The sequence below is a fragment of the Chanos chanos genome, chromosome 2 (assembly GCF_902362185.1).
Source record: "Chanos chanos chromosome 2, fChaCha1.1, whole genome shotgun sequence".
Classification (NCBI taxonomy): domain Eukaryota; kingdom Metazoa; phylum Chordata; class Actinopteri; order Gonorynchiformes; family Chanidae; genus Chanos; species Chanos chanos.
The window spans coordinates 43,210,164-43,226,604 of NC_044496.1; the positions used below are offsets into that span (position 1 = coordinate 43,210,164).

The window sequence follows — 16,441 nt, forward strand, 5'->3', positions numbered from 1 at the left end:
GTTGCCTGCTGGCCTCATATTCTGCCCATTTTATTTGAAGTGTTTTGGCAAGAAACTATAGATTGGACTAAACATGAGGGCAAACACAAAAAAATGGAAGTTTAGATCTTAGTTCAGATTTTAAGAGTGTTCTAGAGTCTGATGTTAAATCTTCCAAAGGAATTTTTTAATTGTGTTTAATCAAAGCCAAATATTGTGACTGATTCTGCCGTTACGTGTCACTTGTCCAGCTTAAATTAGAGACCCATATGGTGTTGCAAAGCTAATACAAAAAAAAAGCATAAGAAGATATAGAGCAGCATAAGGTCATTTTGTTTAATGGTTCTGTCTGAGACCTTGAGAGTTGTGGAGAGACTGGGAGACAGAGAGGGTGTCTGAAGATTTTTTTGTGCTGTCCTGGGAATGGTTCTAAAGAGCAGAGAGCAAAGGAAGGGCATGACCAGGCTTGTGCTGCACAGCTGCTAGGCCCTGGCCTACTCTGTTCTGGCCTCTCCTGATGTCATGGCAGCCTGGCCACTCTAATGACAGCTGGGAGTGTGGCACTCACTAGTCATTACCCAGGCCCTGTGGCCCACAAAGAACACACTCATGACCGATTACAAACCCACTACACCACCTCCTGGCAGCCTATTAGCCATCTGATAGGCTAAGCTACAGCCAGTCTCCAATCAGCAGTTAGCAATTAACAAGTTCAGGACTTAGAAGAAGAGGGGGGACTATATTGGCAAACTTATGAGATAGCAACAAATAATGTACAACAGAAGAGCTACAGTAAAAATGCTCTGATTTCAAAATGTGTAAGTCTGGCCTCTGAAGAAATGATGAGACACAACAAACTAATAAGATTTAAGCTTTTCACATTGCTGATGTATTTAGCTGCATTCTGTGTAGTAATCTAATTACCCCTAGGAGTTGAGTCTTGCATTCTATTGCTTCATTGCATCACAATGTGAAATTGAAAAAAAAAAAAAAAAAAGAATTAAAAGACAATACACATCTACATTTTAAAGGTTAAATGATATTACACACAGCTGTCAAAAGCAATAAAGGCATTCAAGAAAAGAAGGTTGCTAGAGCATGCCATGAGCACATGTTAATACTGATGTAATGGCTAATGTCACAGGCTTATGATTTTTCTCAGACCCAAGTCATGCTAGAGAGTAGTATGTGTCAAATCAAACATAACCACACAACCTCTTGCACGCCAGTTAAATGTGTGGATACCCATCCTGCTGAGTCAGTGGCCACCAATTAATCTTTCCAAAAACACTTCTACATCCTCCCACTTTATAACTATAATCATCAGACATGTCTCTGGTTATTTTTACACTGGCCAACATCAGTGCCAAATTGCTTTTTAAGCGTGGCCCTTTGGGTTCTGTGCCATGTTGCCGTTTGACGGTGATGGCTGCCTTTGTTAAAGGGAGACTCCATTTCAGCCCATTTAGCATGGCACTTTGACAGCTTCACAATGGCACCCTCTCCCCTGGCACGTTGCCAACCGGCAAGCAGTAGGGGACCATGGGAGAGCACTCAGGAGGATGGTGGTTTTGTGGGTAACCACAAAGTAGATAACCGTCACCCTCACTTCTCTTATCACCATGGCAGCAGCAGCAGAAGCAACAGCAACAAAATTCTTACCATGCACAGAGAGAGGAGGAGAACTGCTGGATGAACAATGCCAAAGGTCATACCTTTTGATGGATATTTGCATATATTGATACCAACAGTAATGTGCCTGTACAAATGTATTTTAAGTTGTTATGTGTCACTCATGAGGATATGGTTCTTACTTTAATCTGATTTGATTGGTTTCATTGAGCTGCTGAGCTGCAGTCTTCCCTACAACTATATAAACTATAGCCTACTAGATTTACCCATTATGCTACACCGAGGGGTGCTTTCCTTATTTAGAGTTGGGAACATATAATGGGCTGAGATTGAAAGGAGGGGGAAGATTTTTTTTCCTAACACTGACTTTGTTTTCTTTACTTCGTCCTCTGAGACTGAAGAATGTTTCCATCCGCTCTCATGTACCTGCAAGTCCCTGAAGAGCCACTTCCTGGTAAAGCCCTTAACTAAGTGTCCAATTCGCCGCTCCAGCATTGCGTCAATCACTGGCAGGTACAAGGAAATGCACTTGGACTGGAGCGGCAGTAAATAAACAGGCTGTGTGTGTCCTCAGGAGGCAAGAGCTTCACACACATGCAAAGTGCCCAGGCGACACTACCCTGAGAAACTGCACTGCTCCATATTTGTCAGCAGACACACTCATCCACACAACCAGTCAGAACAGAGACGATCTTTTACACTTCCATTTTCTCTGCCTAGCACTTACCTAATGGTGTGTGTGTGTGTGTGTGTGTGTGTGTGTGTGTGTGTGTGTCAGTACTATATGGGGGTGTAAATGGGAGATACTCTCTGGTTTAATATAAACAATAAAAAAATGTTGAATACATTATTGTCATTCTGTGTGAAAGAATACAGCCCTCATTCACCACCAAATAAAGATTTATGGGCAGCCTTAATCAGGCAAAGCAAGGCAATCTGGTAAATACTATGTAAATAAAAACAAACTTATAAGAATACAACAATGACAGATGTTGGGAACTAAGCTTTGGAAGAAGAACAGTGAGACTTTGGGGAATGTTAAGCTGGCTGAGAACTAGTTGGACTCCATTTGTAAGGGAAACGAGCAGCGATAAAACGGGGAAAACAGATTTGGGTGGAATAGCCCACGAAATCAGTTGGGAGGGAGACTGTTTCTCTCTCTCTTTCCTCTGCTTTGACGCCCTGGGAAAACTTTGATTAAGGAGCCCCTGTTGGAGCATGCTCTGGAGGCTGCCTCCACCTACAGGCAGTCCCATCCATCCTCAGAAACCATCACTTTCTTTCCAGCCAAAGGATTATTTAGATTGGCTGAAAGCCATTTCCGACTCAGATTCTAAACTGACTGGAGTGTCACATCAAGAGTATATGCTAATGTTTGTGATGTAATCCCCCCTGCCTCCTCCTTAACAACCCATCTACGACTACCCCCCCCCCCCCCCCCCCCCCCCCCGATTCACTACCTCTCTCTCTCTTTTTATCTCTTACTTTGAAAGATTCAGTCGTTTGAAATGATCTGACCTCTAAGAAATGGCAAAACAATTCTATTCTGCTATCACTGCAGCAGTCAGCAATCACAAGCATTTTGCCATGTGAAGAAAGAACGGCAAAGTTTGTCAACTTAATACACAGAGAAAATTTATAGTTTTAAATATTCACAATAACACTGGTGTTCTTATTCTGACAGGACTCTTGGTAGATTGTGAATGTCTTATTTTTCATTCTTGCAAAGACAAAGCACCAGTCTTTAAACTCCTTGCAAAAGAACACACAGTGTATATCCTTTTTTTCCACAATAACTGACTTAACAGGGGGGGAAAAGAAGGAAAAAAAAAGAAGAAAAAAATATGCCTGAGCTTAAGACAAAGATTGCATTTCAACTGTGGTTGCCATGGTGCTAGCTGGAGTATTAATCCAGAGTGAGGGGTCAGGAGAGGCTGTCAGATAGAGTTCCTTGCTGGCTTTGAGGCCACGTTGGGGCTGATCTATGCTGCCTCGTTAGAGACTGCAGCCCCCACTTTCCCTTTGCTATGGAGGACCAGAGGCAAGACACAACCTTTCCTTTCTACTGTCATGAAGTAGCTCCACATTGCCTCTACTGCCCTCAGTGCTGATGACTAATTATTCCTAATGAATTCCAGTTTGATGACTCCCTGATTTAATTTCACCCTCTGCTCCATGTCAAGTAAATAGTGTGTAATGTGGATATGTAATGAATCGTCAATTAGAAGGAGTGAATGAGCTTTGTCGCATTAGCAGAAGCATGGCCTCCTTGTGTACCTTTATGATATGTTGGTGTTCACTGAAGTGTGGCTTGCTGTGAGGCTAATGTTTTACACGTTAAGTTGGTACCTATTTCAAAAGGTCTCAGACTGAAATACTGTGTTGTTTCATATACTTTCAATTTAGTCAGTTATGTAAATCTCCATCAAAAGTAAATGTCACAGTTTAATGAGTTGTGTGTTTGTGTGGCAATCTAGAGTATATTTATAGATCAGCTTCAGATGATACACATTCCAAGATGATATCTATCTACCTGTCTGTCTGTCTATCTATCTATCTATTTACGAATCATACATATTGAGCTAACCTTAGAGCCTGTAAGAATGGCGCTAGTACCTGATTAACTGTAGTGGGCTGTATTCTCCTGTAACTGCAGTCTGACAGTAGCACTTGAGTGTGACTAATGTCAGGCTCAAAGTAAATTACAATGCTGATCACCAGCAGTTGGAAGGAGGTTATGGAGTAGACCATCCACTGGGGGAAAGTGCCATTTTATGACTCTTCACCACAGTAAACTTCAAATTAATGCCTCTGCATCTTCTGCCTAATGGACAATAGTGGCACAGGAGGGAGAAAATGAAATGCTAAAGGTTCATATTACACTATCTGTCACATTTTCAGGAAAAAAAGAAAAAGAAGAAGAAAAAACAAACAAAAAACTGGAACCTCTTAGGTCATTGCCCCTGTCCACAGCAACAACAATAATCTAATAGTGTTACGAGATATCAACATCTCTCAGAGGTGCAATCTCACACATCTCAAACAACGCGTATGTGGAGTCAAGAGGAGAGAGGTAACCTGGCACCACTTTGGATTATAATGGAGTCTTACACAGCTTACATAAAACCATTCAAAGAGTGTTATGAGAGACTGCTCATAGATGGGCCTGCATTGTTGTCACAGCCTGCACCTCATTTGGGACTTTTAGTTTGATATGTCTTTGTGCTCTTGTTCTGTGTCTGTCTCCGCCCCTCACCTGTTCCTGTTTGTCTCATTATTAACCTTGTTAATTTCAACCAATCCTGTTCTGTCTTGTTTAGTTCTCCTTCTGTTTAAGTCCTAGTGTTTGCCTTGTACTTTTTCTATCGTTGTTTGTGTTTTAGAGCACACTGTTATGCTGCACCTTTTTGTTATCGGTTTTGGTTCAGTTTGTACTAGTATTTTGATCTTCTGTTTGTTAGTAAAGTCCTCCGTTTTGTCACCTTCATCATTGTGTCCTTGCACTTGGCTCCTGCACCACTCCACCAGCGTGACAATTGTATATGAACAGTAAGTTGCTAAGAAGCTTTGAGAGACTACAAGAGTCTGTTTTCAAAGAGGATAAATAAATAATGTGGTTAATAAATTAATTAATAAGAAATGGCGTTTTTCTTGTATTCATTATTTGAGTTCCTCCGGTTTCTCCCCCTTTAAAATCAAAGAGACCAAGAGACTACATCCCTTATCCACCTATCTTATCTGAGAATAAAGCGCCGTGTAATCTCACCTGAAAACACACAGTCAATGCACGACCTTCAAGTGCAAAAAACGAAAAGGAAAAAAAAGAAATACATATATAGTGTATATTGGGGCTTTGGTCAGTTGAATCGGATTTGGCTGCTCAATACAAAGAATCGACTATTCGTTCCTTCTTTTTTTTTCCATATGGAATATCTGGCAATCAGAAAATCCACTGGCATGAGTGTCAGTGATGATTTCGACCACATTAACATAGTGAAATGCAACAGAGCCATGGGAACGTATTTTTGAGCATTTAAAAATCAATAAAAGACAGCTGCATATGATGCAAGATTTGAATTGCGGCCTATTTGAATGCCGACATATAGGCTAATGTTGGTCTATCATATGGATTTGCCAGAATAATGAGACAGGCAGCACACATGTATTTCTGTTTAAGTCAAGCTCTTATAACCTGTTTTTTTTTTTTTTTTTATTATACTTTAAACATTAAAAACGTGTAGCCTAAATGAATAAAGAAATGAATCAGTTTAAAATAAATTCATGGCACTGCCCGCAATGAAATAGGCTAGCTTCTTGTCTTCAACAAGATAAGGTGATTAGGCTACTGTATTTCTCTTGCAACATAATAAATAAATCGTAAGTGTAAATGAATAAATAAACAAATTAAACACTTGTAATTCAAGATTTGAAATCTTTAAGACGAAAAAGTTTCTTTTTCGATGGCTGCCCGGCTATGCAACTTTCAAGCGGTTTGCCCAGTTTGACGTTGTTGAATGATAAGCAAATTCTTGCATACAGAGTTTGCATTTTACTTTGTCAGGGTTGTCTTTCAAAAGTTCGAAATGACACCATACTTTAGACTTCTTCTACGACATGGTTATAGCTAACTTAGTTTACCAACCACTCCACCTCAGGTTTCAGCTTCTCTCATCAGTTAACCAGTCATGTATATGTCACGTAGACACACACACACACACACACACACACACACACACACACATATATATATATATATATATATATATATATATATATATATATATATATTTATTTTATTTTTTTTGGCAAGCGCGCCAGCTAGCCCTGCTAAAATATAAATATATATATATATGTTTCCCCCTATTTATAATTCCTCACTGAAATGTTATCCCTATGCATTTCTGTAAGCCTCTATCTGTCTTATCCTGTTATTGTAATGCTCGCTGACTGAAAAAAACAAACAAACAAACAAAGAGAACAAAAACAACAACAGCAACAAAAAAAAAGAGTGCTCGACCTGAAGAATCTCAGTCGACAGACAATTGACTTCTCAAAATAAATATATATATGTGTGTGTGTGTGTGTGTGTGTGTGTGTGTGTGTGTGTGTGTGTGTGTGTGTGTGTGTATGTATGTATATATATATATATATATATATATATATATATATATATATATATATATATATATATATGAGCGATGTAATGCATGCATTATGGCACATAATGTCCTATTCAAATGGCTTTCCCTCTAACGACTTTTGTGCATGTAAGGTTCCAGCACATACTTAAATGGTATCCAACAGTGGCACATATTAGCCAAATAACACTGAATAAAGATTTTCCTTAAAAAAAAAAAAGTACATCACTTACTGGAAACATACATGGTTTGTTTAGTGGTATTCCTGTGAGACACAAATATATCCATTTACATTGCCATTGCCATTTGAGCGTTAATGTGATGCTAACAGTGCTATTCATTTTTGCCTGTAGTGTGGTTTTAGGGTTGGCAGCATAGGAAAAAAAAAAAAAAAAAGGCTTGACCCCCTAGTCAATGCATTCAGCTTGGGTAGACAAAGCTGGTATTGACAAAAATGTTCTTGCCTCAGGCAGATTTATTCTAAACATTTGGACTGGTTAAATCATTTAAGACTCCCCTCAAATAACTGGCATGTCACTGAGACAAGCAAAAGAGAGGCATCTTGTGTTGAATGAAGGAGAAAATAAATGGATACACTGCATTATAAGGTATTCAAGTATGTGTACAACATGCTGTAGAGTCTCAGGAGCCGTGGTCTGTTTCAGCGTATACATTCTGAATTCTAACACAAGGCATCTGTTTCTCAGGCAAACATAGATAATAGCATCTTTATTCAGCTACATGTCAGAATACTTCTCCACCATTCCTGGGATCGATTTTGTTTGAAATGTTTCTTAGTAAAACATTGTGTTAAGTGGATACTGCTAACCATAATCAAAATAAATTACACATAACTCTTTATAAAACTACATTGCTCCATATATGTATAACCATATATAAACAGAGATCCAGGAGCAATAATTGAAATTATGTCAGATTTCATTATATCAGATTAACACTAATAAGTGGATGTTAACACCTAATCACTTGTAAAGTAAAGTGCATATGTTACTGTGCATCACATATGGCTGAGATAAAGAGAACTGCTTATTCCGAAGGGTTAAGCTGAAAATGCCTGTTGCAGTGTTTGTTCACAAAGACATCTCCTTCCAGCCTGGGGATTTTAAGGCTCTCAAACTGGGACTTGTTTTTGCTGAGAAACAAAGCTGACTGTGCTTTCCCCTTGAGGCTTTCTCTAATAATTAATCAAATGAGTACTCACGACTTCTGTGGCACAGACTTGGGTGCAGGCTTGTTACCAGGAACATTGCAACGTTCTGCAAAAAGAATTTACATCTAAATGTCAGAGAGCTGTTTTTGATTAAACACTGTCAGAGTGTTCCAGATTACCATTGATTTGACTTTGGCCAGAGTTCTGTCACAAGATATAATTTTCCTTTGTTGGTGGTTAACATCAACATTGGTTCAGTGTTGCTTCATATATTCAATATTTTTAACACTATCTGGAAAGAATTTCATATGAATTTATATAGCATTGTGCTGCAAACGTGCACTTACTTTGTCCATTGTATCCTGAGGTTACATGCTGTGAGTCCTGTTCAGAGGGACAGGGAAAAAAGCAAGCAGTGTGAAAGAGAGACAGAGAACACAGAGGCCAACAAGGAGAGATGCATTTACATCAAACAGAGTACCACACATGGTGATGCCACAAGCATAAAGGAGAAAGAAATGGTTGTGCTGATGTATTTAATTGATTTTACACTAATACAATTAAACGACGCACACAAATCATGTTCCAGGGAGCATGAGGAAGGGGAGGAAACATCTGTGTTAAGGGATGACACCATTAAATAAGGATTTATGGAACTGGATTATTATTAGTAATACTGGCTGAGTCAAGTTATGAGACTGCGACCATGTCCCATTAAGACTCAAATAAGGGGGCTTTATTTGAGAAAATGAGGCCTCATGGGATTTGAGTAAAATGTGAGACCAGAGGAAAGCTCAGAGACAGAGGATGACATTATTGACCGGGTAAACCTGTGACTGTATAACCTGCTCCTGGATGAAACATGGACCTGGCACAAATGGCCTCACAAGTCCTCAGAAGCCTTGGTCTTTGTCATTTTTTATTTTTTAAAGATATGGGGGTGAGGTGGAATATTTTATCGGAATAACCTGATAAACAATGAAATTGTTTTTACATTTGGAAATGTGTACTTTCAACGCAAAGAGGTTAGATCATCTCGTAACACAACAGCTTAGAAGATTAAAGCTTTCCCAGTGAGATGGCCCAGGCAAACCATGGATCATCTCTTTCCACAAGCAACCTGACACTGCATCAAAAGTGGTGTACCTGGAAATATCTGGACAAAGTAAACTTCTGCCAAACCTGCTGTTTGCCAGAGGTATTCCGATGCCTGTATAACTTTGTTATGTCATCAGTCAGCCCTCTCACACCATACAATCACACCATGCATAGTATTGTCACCATTAAGCCTAACATTATTGATACTTTGAAATGTGCTGCTGCCATGTCTACCGGTTTTTTGCTTTTACCGCTAGTTATAATCTGAATCCTTTGTTTGATGGTGTATGTGTGAATGAGGAGCTTACCTTGGAGGGGATTGGGAACTTGGTCTGCTCTGCTTTTCCTGGTGTGTGAATGGCAGTGAGGGGAGGAGGCCACGAGTGGGTCATCTCCTGAAAGAAAGATGAATTTCACATTAGTTTATATCCTGTAATAACGTAACGATCCATTACACGCGCATGCACACATACAAACATATGACACATGCACACACACACACAAATACATGTGCACATTCCAAAGCACATGTGTGCACATGCAAAACAGCAACACTGAATATCTACAGGCAAAGGAAAGGAGACAGAAGATGCCTATAATTACTCCAACTCATAGACTAGCTGAGACTCATGAATATTAATTATCCAGATAAAATACACAAGCACACACACACACTACACACACACCCTACAGGCTGCCGTCCTCCTCTATGTGCAGTCTTTCATGTGGCATCTACACTCGGACAGAGTGTGTGTGTGTGTGTGTGTGTGTGTGTGTGTGTGCAGGTAGCCAGTAAGTTGCTGGGAACAGTTTTACATGAGTTTTTCTTTTTACTAGAGGGGAGTGAATGAGACAGACATCGAGACAGTAAGACAGAGAATGAGAGATACATAGAGAAAGATAGGTGAAGAAAGATAGAGAGTGGGAAAGACAGACAGAGAGAGAGGGAGAGAGAGAGAGAGAGAGAGAGAGAGAGAGAGAGAGTGTGTGTGCACAAGTTTGTCTGTCTATGTCTGTGAGTCTAAGTGTGTGTGTGTGTGTGTGTGTGTGTGTGTGTGTGCGTGACAGCCCTGAGGCTCATCGCTATGTGAGCTGAATGTGAGGTTTTAGCTTTATTGCATACTGGAAAATGAACACACAATTCATACATTTCTTGAGGCGTCAGTGGGAGTCACCATTATCTTTGCAAGTTTTAAATCGCAGAATTTTGATTAAAGCAGCAAAACATGGTCCCAAAACCACAAAAGGTTACCCAAACAAAACAATTTAAAGTGCGAAACTGTTTATCCTCACGACCCTTTTACAATACTCATTAAATGAATCCATATTTAGCAAATGAGTCACTGAGTCTTTAAGATTCATTCAGAGATACGGTGCAACAGAACCCATGTTTTACACACACATTACAACATAACCGTAATGATCGCAACATAATAATCGGTGGTAAAATTTCTCATTCTTGGCTGAATGAATAATATTACAATCAATGAATTTATTTTAAAAAGAAGAAAGAAAACAAAGGGGGGGGGGGAAGGCTACATGTCTTGGTATGAGAAAAATTTGCACAAAGCATGAAACGTCTGCAGAGAGACATCACAAAGGTCTTTGATCTGTTCTGCATCTGTCAGATTTCATGGGATGATACATGGATTTGATTTTACTTGGGGGAGAATGTTCATCACAATCAACCCCTCTCTGACCCATCAATGATGAGACGGAATTCTCCAAAAACAGCATTTGCTGCTATAGATTCATATCTAGCTTGTCAACTGCAGTATTTCACTCTACAATGTTCAATGAATGTAATTAAGCTATTTAGAGCATAAACACTTGTAATTAGCTTTAAATATAAGTTAAAGGACAATTTGCCCTACTCTGAGGTGAACACAGACAATTTTCAACTGCACACATTTCACAGCATGTTTTATGACCTCTGTATTTATGTGATGGGAGTCTGTGTGGAGAGCCAAGTTTGGAATCATGTCTCTCATTGCAATGTGCTGTTTATAATACAGTGGCTTTATGCAGTTCATTTCCTCATAAACACTGGCTTGGCCTTTTTCCCCCGCAGAGGCAAAAACACCTGGGTCATGTCCTGGGCTTCTGAGAGCCGCTGGCGAAGTCTGAGACAAACGAGGTGCCAAGGCTTTGATACCGCCACCACTGCCCTAATCTACCACATGAAATATTACCTTTCATACGAGCGTCTACTGCACGACTTGGGTGGAAATTTACTGCGTGTTACAGTGAATCGGCACACACACAGACACAGACACAGACATAGACATATACACGCACACATACACAGACACACACACATACACACACACGCAAACAGTGTTTTATCACAGCAGGATGGTAATGTTGACATTCCACTATAGTGAAAATGGTTAGTTCCAATAAATGACAGATATTCACTATCCCAAATTAACAAAAACATTCTTGTTTTTACCTGGATTACTTGTAAAAAGCAATATTTTCCCACATATTTGTAACAAATTCTAGTATTTGGAAATTGTAGAACCACATTGATTACAAAATTATGGGCTTGATGTTACAAACCATTTAAGAGCTAACTCACCAGCACGGTCGGACAAAAAACAATATATTCTGTTGTGCATTTATGCTTTATCTCAATTCAGATAATATGTGAATTAAAATTTGCCATTGGCCGACTTAATGGCACAGCAGTCAAGGTGTATGCTCCTAACAGCAATCAACAGGGCTCTTACTAATCCCCCTCGGATCAGTTCTCTCTGATCAAACTGATTTATCATTACTTCTTAATAATAATATTGTGTAAAAGAATCAAAGAGGATCAAAAATGAGACAAATAGAAATTGGAAGTGGAATAGAGTCATAATGTAGAATTATAGAAGAGAATTTGGAAGTGGTAATGGCATCGTTTGAAAGGGGAAATGCACAGCTTACTCTAATCTAATCAACAGCATAATGCAATACAAATGTGTGATCGGCTTTGTGTTTATTTTGTTTACACGGTTTTTCCTCTTCAATAGATGTAATCGCACAAGCTTAAACTGTTAGAAGGTGATTCCAATCTATCAGAGTAACAGTCTTCTGATAAACTGTGCTGCTGGGGGCATGAGAAAAAAAAAAACTGAACAAAGGAATGAAAGAAACTGTCAGAAGAAAAGAGATGAAAGCCACTGAGACATCTGTCTCTCTTCTACTCCTCCCCACTGTTAGCTACAGTAAAGCTAAGCATAGGCTTTGTGAATAGAGTTTGTCACGGCTGTGATTAAGTGGCACAAATGTTTTATCTTCCCTCCATCAGATAAACAGACCAACTCTTAGTACCTTCCTCTACTGTGTTATAATTCCCATATTAAAAGGCAGGGTTGGGGTATCATTATGCTAACGTGCTGTACCATAACATATTATAATTGCTCGTTGTGACTCTGAGATTACTGCATAGCAATTGCTTATCAACCCAAACACCATATTGAACTTTGCCATAACCACAGTGATTAAGGAATTTAGATGCTACATCAGAGTGTAACAAAGAGTAATTACAAAACTCGTAACTACATTTCATTATATAAGCATGCCTAATAAGCTCTGTGCTCTGATTTATCGTCCTCCTCAAGTCCAACCGGCATACGTGCTGTCTTTTCCATCTTTTGTAATATGACATGTGCTCTGATCTATGACATTAAATCTCAGCTAAGGATCAGTTTGTATTGAATCACGGATATGTCTGAATGCTCTCTGAAGCTTGTGTGAGTGTTGCTCTGAGTCAAGCAGTGTGACTCCTGAGTTGTGAGTCATCTATGAGTTACATCATCACAGCTCGCGAACTAAGCAACTTCAGCCATTCCCTTTCGAGTGCCCCATGACTTTGTTAGATTGGCAGCGACACTTTCGGTTATCTGGAAACACATTTCTGCCATTTTTTTTTCCCCCCACAGATGAGAGGGTTCTGATCTATGACAAAGTACCTTGGAGACAGACTGAGTGACTCCTTATGATGTCTGAGATTCTGAGACTGAAGCTTTTAAAATAAACTGCGTCAGCATTATCACTGCATTTATCTTTACGCTCGTACTGTATTTGGACTCACTTTCACTCACAGACTTAGAGGGCTTGAACTGTGAAACAGTGATAGGTAATTTCAAGTTATTGACTAATTTTCCATTAATCTGTGATTAAATGTATCCATATAAAAGGAAGAAATATCAACTAAGTACATCTTAGCAACAGATAATATCAAAGGTCATGACCTAATATTGATAATTGATAACTGATAATTGACAATTAATAGTTCAGCTTTGTTTGTTTGTTTGTGGCAGGTGTCGAGAGAGAAAATTATTCTACTGAAACACACGAAACACAGTCCATAACCCATTTGGATCAAAATATGAATAGTGACAATACTTAGCCATCACGCTATCCATTAAAAGCCCTCTCATACTGTGAAAAGTAATAATTTTCCTTTAAATGCTCTCATCTTTGAAGAATTATTGTTAAAAAAGTACAGATTAAAACAAAGCCTCACAACTGGCATGAGAGAGAGAGCTTTCTCTTGTTGTCTGTGCTGCGTTATCTGGATGGTTGAGGACCACTGTGTGCATACACTAACCCAGCTGTCACCAGGTTTAATTAGCATACAAGAGAGAGACAAGAGGCAGATCTCACTTACCCGGAGAATTTCCTCCACACAGCTTGAGTCATTGGGTAGGCTGACCTGTGGAGAAAAGAAAAAAAAGAAAACTTGTTAGAACAGAGAAGGAGAGAGAGAGAGTGTGAGAGAGAGAGAGAGCGCGCAATTTTAAAGCAACATCTATGTGTGTGTGTATGTGTTTGAGTGTGTGTGTGTGCGCTTTTTAGACATTTACTCAGAGGTCTTACAAAAAGACAGTTCGAGGTGAAACAGTCTTCACATCATCTTTTTTCCCATTTGAGGCAGAAAGGGTACATGTGGGCTGACTACATGGTAATGTAAGATGGCATTACTGATGAATATCTGACAACTTGGCAGTGTTATGTAATCAGACTGCACTCCTAGACAGTGGATCTCATACCCACAACTCCACTGTGACACAGGATAGGAACTGAACAAACACCCTGTAGTATTAGCATATGAGCCAGGGAAAAGTCAAATACTTTTATTTTGCTAGAAATGAAAATCAACAACACTTAACAGCTGAAATATTTCTCACGTCATTAATCACTATGGACTTACAGACATCTACTGCTTTAAAGCAAACTACATTCTGTTAACAATACAATACATCCAGCTTCTCAGATTAAAACAAAACAACAAAGCAAACAAACGAACAAATAAACAAAAGAAACACAAAGTACTTTGAATGAAATGAAACAGGCAAGCAGTTTGGAGTCTCTGTGAAACACGTTGCTTTATTGATGATGTCATTTAAACAGCCTTGTCAGTCTGACTCTGCATCGCTCCCACGGTCTGGCCGGTGACATCAGCCTACTCCTGGCATGGCGTACAGCAGTCTTTCCCTGTAAAGGGCAGATAGCCGGAGGGGGAATTCTGTCCATTCCACACATTACTGACATGTGACAGGATGTTTGCTCAGCTCAGACTGATTCTCGGGAAGAGACCCTTACAACTCTAACCTGGAGCACTATGTAAGAGCAGTCTGTCACTGCCTTGTCTACCTCCTGACTCATCTGCTTGACACGCTGGTGTGATCTGACCGACTGACTGAACTCAAACATCAGGCTGACAAACTTAATGACAAAAACTCTTATTACTTTAGAGCAATTGTTGAAAAGAACAAGTGAACTATCATTGCGAACATACTATGCATAGAAAAGATCAGTTTTAAGAGAGAGTTCAACGTGCTTACGATTATCAATTAAAACTCCTAATTTAGGTCGGGGTGACATGCTAAAAGGTGGAGCGAAGCTTTAAAACCAAAACAGAAATGAGTTGTTTGTTATCATTTTTCTGTTTGAACATCTTTTCGATGCCACCGCAACACATCAAATCTGTAGGAGCATCGTAAACACTGTTCACAGACAGACATAAACTTCCTGTTTGCTCAGGGCTAGCACATAATATCCTGTTCCCATAGAAACAGCATGTTCAAGCTTTGCACCTCTAATCAGATAGCTCTCTCCCTTTGTGTTCTTTTGCTCTGATATTAAGAATGTGGTGGACAGAGCCTATTCCTCTGACGCGTGAGTTCACTTCTTTGTTACCTGTGGTGAACCCCATTTGGATTGGAAGTGTGACACTAAAAGGTGCTGTACTGTTGGCGCTGAACGCAAGCCCTGTTCTTACTGCCTCTGGGCTGACATAAATGTCAGCAACATGAAGAAAGAACCATGCTCTGTGGCAAATTCTTTATGTCAGTGAAGATCCCATGTTTGTCAGCTGGGTATTTGGCTTGCTCTTATCAGAGAACACTTGAAATGAAACTGTAATAGCATCCTGTGCAAAGGGATGTAAAAATAAACACCAAATGCAGGAAAATATGATGTTAAACACAGAGACAGATTAATCATGGCTGAAATGTGATGGGGGGGGGGGGGGGGGGGGGGGGGACTCGTGGCATTTATGATAAGCTTGAATATGTTACCATGTGCACTGAAGGAACAGAGTCACCTTCATTCCCCATATTCCCCAATGCTATTCTGTAAAATGGCTGGAACAGGACGGTCCAGCTGAGATCTTATTTCCAGATTCCAGCGGGGATTCTCTATGCACCTGCCGTTCCAGCCTGATTGAATGGCTTTACAAATGATTTCTCAGCAATAGTCAATCTCCCCATGTGAATGGAAAGGTGCGCAGGATAAAATACTCTATGGTACAAGAACGTGACAAAATGTAACTGCATCTGGAATGAAAAAAGCAGATGAAATGCAGAGGAAAAGCCTTGCATATTCATTTTTATTTAAGGCTATCCAGGAAACACAAACAAGTTAATTTTGAATATTTGAGTCAGACTTCAACTCTCCTCAAGTCATGCTGATTGATATTCATACCTCAAGTTAAACCACTGTTACAGTGTTAAATTTATGGCTATACACTTTTTAGTAGCAGAACTGTATAAATTGTTCTTAAATTTGTGTAGGGTTGTCTAATTTGAACAGCTGGTTTAGAAGTTAATGTCTCAGCTAACAATGTTAAATGAGGAATACTTTAAAATGCATTTTTTAAAATCAGATCCCCAAATTGATGGAGCAGTACTTTTTGATGAAAATTGTGATAATCAGATAATTAACAATGCAATGTTACTCGTTTTGACAGAGAAAAGCACAAATAAAACCAAAGTAAAATAAACTATTTAGTAATTCAGCGCTGTCAGCTTTAATCACGGTGAATCTGTTCATTGTGTGTCTTCCCCACGATTAATTTAACATTGTGTCTTTCTCTGCAGGAAGAAAGGGAGAAAAAACAAAGCCTTTTAATTGGCATTTTCTGAGATCA

At 39.4% G+C, this 16,441-nt stretch overlaps 1 protein-coding gene across 1 annotated transcript in view; it reads right to left on the reverse strand.

The window, feature by feature from the left end:
• aff2 (AF4/FMR2 family, member 2) overlaps positions 1-16,441 on the reverse strand; it is a 140,251-nt gene that overhangs the window by 42,697 nt on the left and 81,113 nt on the right. Inside the window, exons 4-7 of the mRNA XM_030765815.1 lie at positions 13,679-13,723; positions 9,327-9,413; positions 8,268-8,304; positions 7,972-8,026 (exon numbers count right to left, since the gene is read on the reverse strand). Coding sequence (XP_030621675.1) covers positions 7,972-8,026; positions 8,268-8,304; positions 9,327-9,413; positions 13,679-13,723 — 224 coding nt within the window. The remainder of the gene's footprint in view (positions 1-7,971; positions 8,027-8,267; positions 8,305-9,326; positions 9,414-13,678; positions 13,724-16,441) is intronic.